The sequence below is a fragment of the Haliaeetus albicilla genome, chromosome 25 (assembly GCF_947461875.1).
Source record: "Haliaeetus albicilla chromosome 25, bHalAlb1.1, whole genome shotgun sequence".
Taxonomy (NCBI): domain Eukaryota; kingdom Metazoa; phylum Chordata; class Aves; order Accipitriformes; family Accipitridae; genus Haliaeetus; species Haliaeetus albicilla.
Window position 1 is genome coordinate 5,053,861 of NC_091507.1, and position 14,514 is coordinate 5,068,374.

The 14,514-nt window shown below is 37.9% G+C and overlaps 1 protein-coding gene across 1 annotated transcript in view; it reads left to right on the forward strand.

Moving 5' to 3' along the window:
* Window positions 1-14,514, forward strand: part of ANOS1 (anosmin 1) — a 150,225-nt gene that overhangs the window by 115,491 nt on the left and 20,220 nt on the right. Inside the window, exon 9 of the mRNA XM_069770443.1 lies at window positions 3,654-3,806. Coding sequence (XP_069626544.1) covers window positions 3,654-3,806 — 153 coding nt within the window. The remainder of the gene's footprint in view (window positions 1-3,653; window positions 3,807-14,514) is intronic.

Genomic DNA, 14,514 nt, shown 5'->3' on the forward strand with positions numbered 1-14,514 from the left:
GTCTCGGTGAAGCTGAGTAACCTTTTAATGTTAAATTTCTTATCTAAAAATTGGTGACAGTTTTTGCCTAATTCTTTATCTTAGATCCTATTCACCTGAAATATACAAATGCAATGAAAATGGAAGCGTTTGCATGACTGTGGTGTTAATACGTTTTAAATGCAGTACAGGTATAAATACTTACATTATTTGTCAGTGGCTCCAATAAAACCATTTCTGTGTCTTTGTCTTAACTGGACAGTTTTAGCTTGCAATGCTTTTCAAAATCCTGACTATTTTGAGTAGCCCATTAATTCAGATTCTTGGACCACACAAATATGTATCTACTATGAACTGATATAAAACAATAACTCTTCTAGTAGGGAATCTAAAATGTTCGATGCCTAACAAGCAATGAATTCTGAAGAAATTATTGCACACAGAAGACCCACATTCAACTTAGAATCTTGAGATCTTAAGATGTCAGCTTATCTCTTGTTAAGATCTTCTTTAAAACCTCCCATGCTAAATAATGTAACTGAAAAGCATATCTGAATCTGAAAGTAAACCATGATCCTTAGTCTTAGTTAAATGCTCTTTTGTATAATTACAATACCAAGTTACTGCCCCAACTGCTGATATATCTCTGATTAACCAATACAGCAAAATTCTGAAAATAAGATGTTAAAGAACATAATTTTAAATATCCTGTCCTGACTCAATTTCATTTTTCATCCATTTACATTCTTTATTTAAAGTACACTCAAAGTTTAAACTTTACTGAGTTTACTTTACAGGAGAAGGCTGGTGCCTGGATTTCACCTGAGGCTGAGCTGTGTCCTGGTAACTGGGACAAAATTCTAGGTGCCATTATACACACCTAGCCAAAGTGACATTGGGCAAGCTGTTGAATTTCTTTCTCTCATTTTACTATGAGAATAACTTTATAAACTTTCCTCTCTTGGGAGCAAGGATAATTAATCAACTGATGTTTGTCAGGCTTCATTGCTAGTCCTGACATTAGGTGAGATCATCACAGTCTTCAAGCATGATAGTAAATAAAAACTTTCTATATTACAAAAACCCTCTAAGCTGAAGCTGAGTGATTGAGATTGGACTGTGTCATTTTTGGTACCATTCTACTGTGAGAAACCCTTTCACTGGATTTATTACAAATCCTCTACCAAATGGAGTTCATTTACCTTATACCTCATGTCTGACTTTGGTGGTTTCATCACTTTCTGTCCACTCCAGTGGCATCTATTTCCCATCATCATCACAGCTACATTTAAATTCCTTCCACAATTTTGCTTGGATAATCTGCCCTCTCCTTGATTGTTTTACTTCAGAAACCAGTCCATCAGTAGTTCCTGTGAAAGTCTGCTATCTACTAATTTCTAATTGGTATAGGCTTTCTAATGCCTTGTGCTTTATTTCACTTCACTGTGGAGACATTTTTGGACTAAAAAGTTCATTAATTGTTGTATTATTTTTTAAACCACAGTAATACTATACTAAGAGCAATATTTTTGTTTTGTCATATACTTCAAGTATTTGACTGTTATGTTCAAGTTATGAACATCCATTTAGTTAATGAGCAGTATTTTCTTTTTAACTGCAAATCAGTGCCTGCGACAACTAAAACACATATTTGTTTTACAGTGGAGTACTTCAATAATAAGTTTATAGACAAATCTGAACATCCTTTCTGTTAAAGCCATGAAGTAAAAGATTGAAGATTCTTTGAGCCTAAACCACTGATATCACACATTTTAGTGGATAGAGCACTCTGCTGAGAAGTGTATTTGGACCTTTCTGGGCATTTTTAAAAAAATAGCTAAATTATAGCTTACATAGAAAAGCAAATAAAACCTACTCCAGGAGGAGATGCAAATTCATCTTCTGAATCTCACTGAAGTTTGTTAGGTACAGAGCCAGTCCTGCTTGAAGTACTTCTGAGAATACTCAGAAGCAGATGGAGATATATGAAAAAGAAAAAATACAAAAAAATTGCCTGAAATAGTATCTAGGACATGGCATTCACGCCCCCTCTTTATTTGGGGACTTCCATGGCCTTTGGGAAGTAGTTCCAGAAGCAACATGCCAATTTTGCTGAAGTCCCACTGTCAATTGCTCCGCTCTCTGTGGAATTGAGCTCTGGGTTTTTAGGTGTCTGTTCCTATTGTCAGAATAGAGAATAGTCCATAACCCGCTGAAGTAATTTAGTCCTACAGACCTCTGTGAGCTTTGACCTTGGCCCTCTGGCGCTATATTTCCCCACACTCAGAAATACATTGCCTCACTATATTTGTATGCCTCACTTCTGGGAAATGCAGCAAGACTCTCTCTCTTGATCTTTATATAGAAATATTCTAAATTGGTGTCCTGGTTTTTCTGGAAGTGGAGCAAACAGAGAACAGCAAAGCAGGGATTTAGTAAAATTAAAGTACTTTAAGCTGAGGTATACCTAATAGGTTTAGGTTTGTACTTCTCTCTATCACTTTTTGATTTCCTTTTAGGTAGCATAAACGTTATGGTTACCTTGAAAAAGAATTTGCTTAAGTTTGGTAGTTTTACTTTAATTTAAAACCGGCAAAGAAAATGTAAAATTGTATCAGATTAAGCAAAGGATTGACAAAGTAAAATTTGGCCAAAAAGCAAGTGGGTTTCCGCTGAAGCTACAGGTAGGGCACAATGTTCAAGTTTACATGTTACTCATGGTAATTAGTGAAACCTGAGTCTTTCCCTCTTTCTCTCAAGTATGTAGTTAATAATTTGCCACTTCCTAATTATTAGAAACTTTACTTTTCATTTAGATGTATTATTGAATTAAATACAGCTTTTTTTGTTAATCTGATGCATACACTGTCCTCTTAATCAGAACTGATATATTTGCGAGTATGCAATGAAAATGCTGTTTGAATCGGCATTGCTGCCTTTTCAACTGAAAATATCTAGAAATACTGTCAGCCTCGCTAAATGCTGATGAACTGTTGACAAACAAAATGCTTGATGAGGGACATCCCGTTACCGTTGCTTGTTGGAAGCTGGGCACATAACACCAAGGGAATTGCTCAGAGTTAATTCTGCTCTTACGATGTTTTCCTAAGCATTCACTGTTGGAAACAAGAAAGCGGGCAAGAAAGATCTTTAATCTGACCAGAGTGTTCTTACATAGCGTACCAAAGGACTATATTTACTTTGATGTAATAACCACATGTGGCCCTCTGTGGGTTACACTCAATGCCATCCTTGGGTTTTGTGTATATTCAAATGCTGCACAAATATAAAGACCATGAATGATTATGCAGAACTACTGCTAGATACTCTGCCTGTTTAAAAAGTCAATGTGTTAAAGTTTCTTGTTCTTGGGGACATACACTCCCTCCTTATTATTCTTTTGAAAATTTACAGAGCATTTGCATATTAAAATATATTTATTTTCTCTCTCTTTGTCCAAAATATTTTGTTTTGACTGAATTTCAAACAAATGATATGCTTTTCAACCATTATGGACAGTTTGTTCTTTACATTAATTTCATTCAGGTAAGATACTGAAATAAGGTAATTTGGATTAAAGATAGTATTATTTTCTGAATTTCAGCACTGTTAACATAGTCATTATATGGCACTGTACTTAAATAAATAATTGCTGATTGTTCTGTGTATTGCAGAGGAACAGACATCTGCTGCTGGGAAACCCCAAAAAGGACTGGTAGATTCTTACCCCACGTTTCAAAGAAGAAAAACCACTCGTTTTCTTAAAATTGGAACTCCTTTCTATCAGGACAATCAGCTCCAGGTCAAAGTTTACTGGAAGAAGACAGGTTTGTCGAATTTTTATTTTACTACTATTTTTTCTAAGCAGGAACTCTCATCAACTGCCTTAGAGTTATAAAACACTGATAGAATATAATGAACCTTGTACAATCATTCAAAGTTAAATCCTACACCCATCCTTCCTTTGCTTCACCTGCACCTTAGAGTGAAATATTGCCTCTCTTTTTTGTGTTATCGATATGTAAATGTCTGGCAGAGGGAAATGATGTGAATCAGCTATCCAAAAATTACAGTCAGTCATGTTGGGACACTGAATCTTCCCAGAGCTGAGATAAATTTTAGTTTGGTGGAAATTGCTTCTGTAAAGTTTTAAATAGGCTAAACAGAATTTGGTCTTATGTTCAACAGAGCTTTTGTGACTATGAGTGTGGTTGGAGCGTCTCAAGCACATACAATTCCCGGGTGGATTTTCTGCTGATGCCACTGCAGTATTACTTGTTGGGCTTTGTCAGTTGAGAAATGAGTCGGGAAATGAATGTATATGGAAATCATGCAGTCGTGTCACAAAAACTAAACTGTAGTTTGAACCACAAAATTTAGAGTTATACTGGCTCATGTTAAGGCCACAATAGGCTTTATGCCAAACTTTATCAGCCACCTTGAATTAGAACAAGACGAATAATTGGCTACAACCAATGGAAAAACCTTTAAGTTGGTTTTCTGCTAGGCTGCAGGCACCTTCTGTTTTTCAGAAAAATCTAACAAAAACTTTATGTTTAAATCTTCCAGTCTAAAGGAAAATGCCATAAACTTTTGAGTATCTAATCAGATTCAGAAATCAAAAAAGGGATTTTCCTTTCTTGCCCTCTAGGAGCATATAGGTTGTTACACATTGCTCCAGCTTAGCTGTAACAGGTTCATACGCTCTTCTTTGAAAATGTGCTAACGCTGTTAGTGTTTTAACTTGGAGCCATCTACGCGTGTAGCAGTAGCACATGCATAAAATCCATTCAATTTCTATGTTCGAAATGAAGGGCTACAGAATGGATAATCACCTTTTCTTCTGGCATTTTTCAAAGAATTTTAGAAATATTTAAGTTCTTTTGAGTTTAGGCGTATGCAGCGCCACCCTGAACAAGGAAGGGCTATATAACCATTCAATTATGCTACGTAACATAAGAATATGTCACACTGGATGGTGTAGATTGTGAGAGGTATCTTTTACTTCTTAAAAAATGCCTGCCTGTTCGAATGGTTACCTTTCTAGCCCTGCTGTATCAAATACTTTCAAATCAAATGCTTATTCCTCCACAAAATCTGCAAGCTTTGGCTCAGCCTGACTACATACACATTTTAAATATTTGTCCAAATCTTGGCTATGCTAGTTTTCTTTTTTCTAGCTTTCCCCATTATAATTCATTTTTTGCCTAACTTCATGGAAAGCTGGAATAATTTAAAATTTAAATAAAAGGTAAGGCATTTTTAATTGTGAATACTCGGTTTACCTAACAATATGCTTTTGGTTATTCAAAGTGAGATTTATATATTCTGAGCCTGGGACTGATCACCTCAAGCTTTAGCCTTCTGAAAGTGAGATGTCGACTCATTGTCCAAGCTCCTTCTGTAGTCAAAAAAGAAAAGCAGGTGACTTCTGAAGCAATTCATCCCACGCAGCAGCTGAATCATTCCCCGGAGATGCCTTTCTTCCTTACTGAGTACAGAAGGGAGCCTGGACAACTCATTTGTAGAAGGCTTAGAGATGCCTAACATCTCTCTGTGAGCTGAGGTTCAGTTCTGAGCAGTTTGAACTGAAAAAAATTGAGGGACAAGGTTCAAAGATGAGGAGACCCTGATGTCTCCCACAGGTGTAAGGCTGGGTTGTGCAACTCCCAGTCTGCAGGCAGGATTCAGCCCGGTGGAGCAATCGATCCAGCTTCAGCCCTTTTCCTGCCAGCCTGTTTCCAGAACAAAGATTATGTGTCCTATGGCCAAAATGCCAGCCCCCCTAGTGAAATGCACTTTACAAGTAGTTTTCCAAACTCACTGCTACAGTTAATGGAGGAAAAATCATGACCTGTACAGCAATATTCATCTCGTTCCAGAGTGGATAGCTTGAACTAGGTGTCCACTAATTATAATGGTAACTTGGTTATCAAGTAGAAGTTACACAGCAGTTACTTGAATCTGGAGCTGATTACGTATCTGTTACATACCTGGAAGTAATATTTGTAGTAAAAGTTATAAATGCCTATAAAAAGAAATCAGGTAGTCAGCGTTCTCATAGTGGCCGAGAAAAGAGGTAATTAAGATTAAATGAAGTCAGGGAATATTTTATAGCTTGGAAATAACAGTGTTTGGAAGTGGCGTAATCTCCACAACTGGAGATCTTCAAAGGCAGATATGGACCAGATCCGTTAGAAGTGACATGGATTTACGTCCCGTCACCTTGTGCCGGGGGTGGACGGGTTTTGTTCCCGCATTGCTGACTGTACAGCTGACCCATCTCGTACAAATCTGCGTACCTCCCGTCGAATAAGGGGGACGCCCAGAGGTCCCCGTGGGTCGCGTGGTGGGAGCGAGCTGTCACAGGCACCGGGGCGCTTCGGTACGTGCCCCGGCCATGCAGTGGAAATTGCCTTCGTTTCCCTCACATAACCAACAGTGATAGCGAAGGTGTGTGAAGAGGGGCAGAATATGGCAGTTTGTCACGCTTACTTTTTTTTCTTTTCTGTTTTAAAAAGAAAATAGCTGTGTTCTGAGTAACAGCATGTGCAGTAACTCAGCAGGAGCCATTGCCTCATGTGGAACTGAAATATAGCAGCTACCTGCTCCTGGGAACCTAGCAGCTTCTATAAGCTCTTACAGGAGTCTGAGGTTATGTAGTCTATGGATGAGGTACTGACTATAAATTTACTAGTGACAATTTACTGCAGAGCGAGTCTTTTTTGCCGCGCAAGGAGCACAGCAGGAGAAGCATATTGGCTGCGTCTTGTCCGTATGAAAGACAGCAGTTACCGGAGCCAGCTGCGTCGGGAGCTGTACCCACACGTCTTTCTCCTTTATGAGCTGCGCCGTCTCAAGTCGTGTTTAGGGAGCTGTAGGAGGTATAAGAGTGCAGCAACTGAAATGGGAAATACTGAGAGAGAACTTACCTCAGCCTACTCTATGGCCTAGCGTCTGGGCTATTTTCATTGCAGATGGGCAATCAGAGTTCAAATCCTTCCTGACAAGGAATTGACCTCTTTGTCTTCTGTGTGGTGGGTGAAAACAGGAGTCCCTGTTGATTGCTCTCATATTCTCATTATTTTGTAGTTTTCTATTAAAAACATTTTTAATACATTAAAACATTGAAAAAAATTTTTTGGTACAGGAACACAGCCATTCTATAGTCCTAAATTAGGATGTGTGACTTTAAAACAAATAGAAATTAAGAAAATATCATGAAACCATGTGAAATAAATTGATAATGGTAAGAGTTCCCATGACATAAAAAATAGTTTAAGAAATACGAGTGTCAAGCCTGAATATGTTGGACATCTCTAAATCAAGCAAAATTTCAATTGGTTGTAGCAATCTTTGCTTTGTCTGGTTTGATTTTTAAGTTTTTCTGTACTTTCTGTGATGGACTTCATAGTCCTAACAAGAGATGGTTACAGTGGTGATGAAGTAGATATGTTATTTAGATTTTGGATTTTTTTAAGATTAAGACATTTAAAGCAGTATGGTATGTTGATGTACAGTGTCTTTTAGCTGTAATGAAAACTTTAACAACTACTAAACCAGCAGTCTTTCACTTTATAAGAACGTTACTCATTTTCTATGGTAATAGCTGCTCAGAAATTTTTGTCGTATTCCTGAATTCAGTGGCCCTACCATTCGCCTTAGACTTGAGAGTATTTTTTTTTTTTTTTAATTCTGTCCAAAACCAAGATGGCTCTATAGAAGAATTTTGTACTGCCTCCCAACACTGTAGCCTCACAGCGCACCAGAGATTACAGAAACAAACACAAGGAAAGACTTGTGTGGATTTCTTGCAGTCTCAGACCACTTAAGAAACACATTGTGTTCATAAGGTTGTTTTAGATTATTACTTTACTTTCATTGGTCCCTATGTTAGCTGAGAAATTGTTTTGCTTTTGAATTTGAACCAATTTACTCTCTCTAAAAAGGACAAAATAGAGTTAGAAGGGACCTCTGGAGGTCAGCTGGTCCAACCACCTGCTCAAAGTAGTACCCTGAAGTTAAATCAAGTTGTTCAGTCCTACCTGTACGGCCCTATAACAGATGTTGTTATTGTTTTCTGAATGACAGGGAATTTGTCCTTTATGAATATCAGGCTGCAGAGGCCACCTGGCAGTTTATTGCAATGTACCTTAGGATCTCCAGAATGTACGGTGATGTCTCTCGGCATTCAAAGCTAGTTCTTCCTTACTACGAAGAAGACGTATTCCTCCGTGTCATTTGCAGATGTGCCTCTAGGAAGCCAGGGAAAGACCACAATGACGACATCGGGGCTGGAGCTCTTGATTTTCTATCATCCCTCTGGATAGAATTCATCAGACCTCTGTCCTGTGCAACAACTGCAATAGAGGGGGTGTTGCAAACTATTACTGAGCTGGCTTTGTTATACAGTAAAGAAGTGATTGCTTATCAGTACTCAGAAACTGAACACAGTGTTTGAGTTAAAGTCTGAGTAAGTGGATGGAAGATCCTATTTCCATATGTGTGCATCGTAACGTGCCACAGTTTGGTAGCCAGAAAGACTTAGCTAGGCCTGTTCTTCAAATGTCATTTCTTAAGTCCCATCAGCTTCGGTAAGCATGAGGCATGAATGGAATGTAGGATCTGGACTTCATATTAAAATAAATCTCTTTCCAAATTAATCTTTCAGTTTGAATGCTTCGGTATGATGGCAATAATAACTTTACTTCAGGATGTATGCTAGCAAAAAGAACTCCACACTTCAAGCGGTACAAGGTGCTTAGCAAATGCACATAATTTTGCTAGACAGAGTCATCACAAAAGCATATTGCAATTATATGAATACAATAGCTTCTTTCTGAAAGAAGAAAATGTCTTTCACTTGCTGCCTCTGACTTAGGCCTGGGATTAGAGAAACACAGTACATTCCTTAGACAGCATGAATCCCACTTTTGTAAATGAAAAGAAGAACTTCCTTGTGGCCAGATTTTTTGGCCATCTCGACTGTGTGAAATTAGAAATTATGTCCTATTTATGTCAAATAGTGGAATCAACTTAAACAAACCACTTTTAACCCCTTGGTGCTGGAGTCAGAGAGCACCATCTATTACCAAAAATGGATGCATTCCGAACCCCCTACTTAAAAGGACTAGCTACTTAGCATAATTAAGATCCTCACTATCTTGTGCAGTAATCAAGACTGAAAGTGTGAAAATAAAAAGATCCTTATGTTTCCTCTGTTCCTCAGTGGTTTGGCAACTAGAGAGCTGAGGTTTTGGACTTCAGCTGAAAAGCCTTCAAGTTGCTGCAAATTTGTGTATGAAAATAAGATATTTCCCATAGACAGAAGGAAAAAGAAATTATTCTTTATGAACTCACTGCATCAATTCTTATCATTTACTGCAATAATTATAGTACATGAAAATATTAGAATGTAATTTAGTATGATGATTTCTTTCCAAAGCAATATGTCACAATAATATTTTCTAACCCATTATTCTGCCTTCACTACCGTTTTCTTAGTGCCTGTTATTTGAGTATAATGTAACTCTCCTTGCTCAGTTAAAGCTTTAATTTCCTTTACTTTTCTTTGAATGAAGTCTATGTGCATTTATGTCCCCCTGTTTAAATTAAACATTTAAAGTACTTCTAGATATTTAAAATCAATATATATGCCCCTTCATTTTGCTTAAAAAGACAAATATTTAAAATGCATTAAGACTTGGCTTCAGGCTTCTTTTTTTGTGTTTCTGGTAAACGCTAAAGTAGAATTAAAAAAAAGAACACTTAAGGCAGGGAGAGGCAAAGAATCCCCCATTGTCTGATAAATCAACCAAACAAGAATAATGAATTAAATTACAGAGAAGAATAAAATGCAAGGCAAGGCAAAGCAAACAGAAAGCTGCCACAAATGCTTTTAAAACCAGATCTTAGGAAAACAAAATTAACTTTCACTTAGTTCAAGGAGATAAATGAAGTGACTGTATGTGCTGACTCTTTGTTTGCAATAAGGTATTTCATATGGCAGGTTTTAAAATAATGGAGAGCTTTCCCCATGTTATCCAATGGTCCTTTCGCACAGAACTAGAGCCATTGAAGCTAATGAAACCCTTCAATGCCAGTTGGAGTTTCTAGCTGTTATTGTAAAGAATTCAGCAGTAGTTGCTTAACGCTAATGAATTATTTAGTTTGGTACTAACTGTTGCACTAGTAAGATCAGTGTTTGAGCAGCTGGCCATTTTCTGATTATCAATATTTAAGCAGCAAAATATTTGTACTTGAGGGTATCACTGTGGTCCAGATGGTTCTTTCAACAAGAAGACCTCACTGTTAATTATAGTGAAGTATACACCAATATACTGCCCTCATACTTCCATGCGAATAGGAGACGTTGGCTCAGTAGAGGCTGGCTGCGTGGGTACACGTCATGTGCATTTGTATTTAGGGATTTAATTAATAAAGCTGGCCCCAAGCACAGGAATCTTTGACGAGAACACCTCTTTAGGAATTCACCGGTAGACATTGCATAATTTGCTTTTCCACATGTGCTACAGCTGACTCAGATGCCTGTATCCTATGGGCTTCCCCAGCATCCTGCCTGGGGAGGGAGGTGATGCTGTCAGCTTTAACTGTGGTGGGAAATTATTCCAGAGTTACAAGAATATCCCGACAGAAGTATCCTCTGCGTGATTCCTACTCCTCCCTAACTTTGTCTTACATAGGCCTAATGTAGTTCCAGGAAAAATCTCTTTGCGTTTTTGTTGCCTGGAGAGAATGAAAAGGGGAGCATCTGACCATCTCCAGTTACGTTTGTTGTACTTTATAAACTGACTACAGGACTCAAACTGCTTTGTTTGCATGTGTTTTGTTTGGTTTATGTCCAAAGGTGAAGTGCTAACAACACTTAATATGTTGCCAGTGAGAGTCATGAAAAACATCAGCAACAAATAATACAATTTGGTAGAGCAGGCAGTGTGTGACTTCTCAAACAGTATGCAATTATTAGTGGAACAAATAATAAAGTTTTAAAATCACATTTACGGTAGTGGCAACCTCAGTGGCATCTCCCCTGCAAATGGGACAAGACTGGGGAGTCTTTTCAAGGGCACAGTTTACTGGATTTCTTCATGTTTTCACAGGCACAACAAAAACCCATTACTCGTTGCCTTTCACTTGCTTCCAAACCTCCATACCTTCCAGGGTAGGTGGTTAAGGCTCTTGGTATGAGAGACTTAGGGGCAAGTCTGTCCAACAATTAGTCCCAGGAATGTAATTGGAACTGATTCAAAGTCTGCCCGGAAATCAAATATCACCAGCCAAATCAGAACTACCCTCTGTGGTCCCAGAGCTCAGACAGCACAGAAGACTGATTTTGCTTAGCAGGCACCCACTGATGTCTGCTGAGGGCAGGTTGTGGCTGTACTGTAATGGTTTGGTCCAGAACATTCATCAAACTAGTTCTAACGCTTTGTATGGTTGATCCACTTATTGCTTTGCTTTAAAATTTACATAGTGTCTGCTGTTCACAAGCCCTCAGTGTAACCTGAATCATACTCCAGAACACCTTTAGTAATCGTGAAAGTGTATTTAATTTGACTTAGTTTTTGCATTTATAAGAAATCTTCTTTTTATTCTTAAAATTAATACCTGAATACAAATTTAAGCTTGATTTCTTTTGAACTTACATTAAAAGATCAAATAGGAATGTAATTGCAAATTACCTGGTCCATGAGTGCAATCCAAAGATAGACCGTCATTACGTGGGATGAGTACCTGCAGTCAGACTGAAGATACACATTCAATATTGCATTGTGAAATCAGTTATCAAGACTTAACTCACTTTGAGGCATTGAAAAAATTAACTGGCCAACTAATAAATAAACTCCTACCTGATTTTTAATTCTTTGGGAAAAAATATGTTTTCAAAACCAGCATCTTTATGTTCCTTCAATAATATCTGTCTGCCCAGTACACAATTTTCCACATTTCTTATCACTTCTTGAGTATTACCACAACCTATAAAGTTAATTATTTTAACAACAAATACAGAACTTTATATATATGCAGATATATATATATAGCGTCACTAAGATTGTCAATGGTAATGTCTGTTGTTAGGCAGTCTGAATAACTGAGGGCTAAAATGGCAAGCTTTTTATCATCCAATTCTTCCCCTCTTTTCCCCAAACTGTATCACTGGGTCACATTCAGTCAAAGCTTTGTCTTATATGCTTACACTATCATACCTGGAGCAATCCTGTCATTCCTACTGTGAGTAAAAGGTACTGAGGTACTGCAGTTTAGCAAGACAGCTTTCATCAGCTCTGGGGTAATAACTGCTCACGAGTGCTCTCTTAGCCTGCCGAAGTTCCGAAATAAAATATTTAGCTTATGATCCAGGGGAGGTTGAGCTATCAGCAGGGAGTCATCATGCTCATGGTGAAGGTAGTTTAAGCTAACGAGTGTCCTCTTGTATACTGGGTCAGTTTTCCTCCACATGCCTCTTTTTAAGCTGTATTGTTTAATTAGCCGAGTTCGTAAGGTGGCCATAAAACCAGCTGCATAAACACTACAGACAGGGAAGGAAACTGGACTGTTTGAGTAACTGGAGTTGGAGGAAAAGACACCAAAAAAGGATATCTGACACTGACATTATAATCTAAATTTAAAGATGTCACATGTATGCAGCTGATGAATAATGAGTTCTTAAACACCAGTTACTTCTACTCCTGTGACCATAAAATGAATATAAAACGATCCATAGTAGTCCAGACCAAAGGTCCATCCCAACAGGTATTCTGTTCCCATCAGTGGCCAAAAGCAAATCTGAAGGAACATAAGAATAGGGCAAGCGTGTAATGATACTTTTGCAGATTATTGTCCCAGCTTCAGACAACTTCTAGTTCATGGGATTTCCTGAGCCCAGTGTGATTTCATTGTATTTATTGACTTTAAAGAGATACATTTCTCTTCCATGATAATATCCAGTGTCCCATCAGGGTCACATAAATTTGGGGCACCTGAAACATCCTGAGTTATGGAGTTCCAGAGTTTTAAGTGCTTGTTCTATGAAGAACGACTTTTTTTTGTCTGTTTTGAAGCCACTTCTTCTAGCTTCATTTGAATACTAATTCTTACATTGGAGACACAGAAAACAGTCAAGCTCTATTCACCCTCTCCGTACGCACATGATTTTATAGACATTTAACCTGGTTTCGCGCTGTTCTTTTTCTCATAGACTCAGTAGTCTTAAACAGCAGATTTGGAAACTGCATATTAATGCCATTAGCTTTATGAATAACAGGTCAGCAAAGCAGCATCCTGATATGGCGTGCCATGATGCGTACCGCAGAAGTCTGGGTTTGGACTTTGACGGAGCATTGTACGTGCGTTGTGTAAGGTATGAGGGAGAAGGGAGTAGCAGCTGCATCTCCATCTCCTCCCACTGTGGAGTTAGGGGTAAACTGGGTCTGTACCTTGGCTCTGGAATTGGGAAGGACTCCCAGATTACCTACCCTCATTATAGCCTCCCCACCTAAATTAATGCCCAGATTTGTCAAAGTTACACAGAAGGCTAAAGTTAATGATAGAGTACCTAGTGACATTTTCAATAAATGTGTAACCATAGCGAGCCTCGGACTTGTTTGTCTGGGTTTCTTTCTTTTTCATTAAATTCAGTTTTTGATGCTTAGATACCTTTGAAAATCTGGCTATGAGGGCATAATGTAGGAGGCTTCTGTTGAGGCTACAAGCAGCTATTGTGAGACTCGGAGCTTACAAGAGGCGAATTTCCTTGTAATAGAAAACCAGAATGAGATACTGTTGAACTCACTTTGTATAGGATGCCGTGTGTGGGAAAAGGAGTGAGGGTAGAGGTAATCCGGCTTAGAGATGATCCCAAACTTAAATCCCTCAATATAAACATCTTTAAACCTTGAGGCTTCCTGGGTCTAGATATGGAGACAAATACTGTGGCTCAGGCCTGTCTTTAAATTACACACTAATTGTTAATATAATTTTTGGAAAGGCTTACAGTCGTATTATATGAAAAATGTGTTCTGTAGAGAGAAAGTTTGTTTTAAATGGCATAATGTGGGAAACAAAATCTTTGTGACTTAATCGATACTGCTTATATTCCATGTAAGAGCAGGAAACAGTATAGTTTGCCTTGTTAGGGAGTGTTTATTGAATGAAGTTTAAATGTCAACTAAGGGGTTTGGTGTTTAGTTTAGTCATAATGCTTGAATAGGTGATTATTAAAAAGTTCTTTTTCTTAGAGGTGTCATGAATACCATGAATTTCATAACCAAACATTTGACACTTTGGATATTTTTTTCTTTTTTTAGTACCACTGGGTGAATCAATGCACAGGCAGCTAGAGACCCAGAGTTATTTTCATCTCATTTTTTTAAAAGAACTTAACTAAAATGCCTGAGATAGAACACATCGACAGCATAGTTTTTGCAGGGAAAAGAGGAGTGCAGAGAAGCTCTCAATGCATTAGCACATTAATACAGCACTTTATCATTAGTTGAAGGTAAATTGTGTTTACCT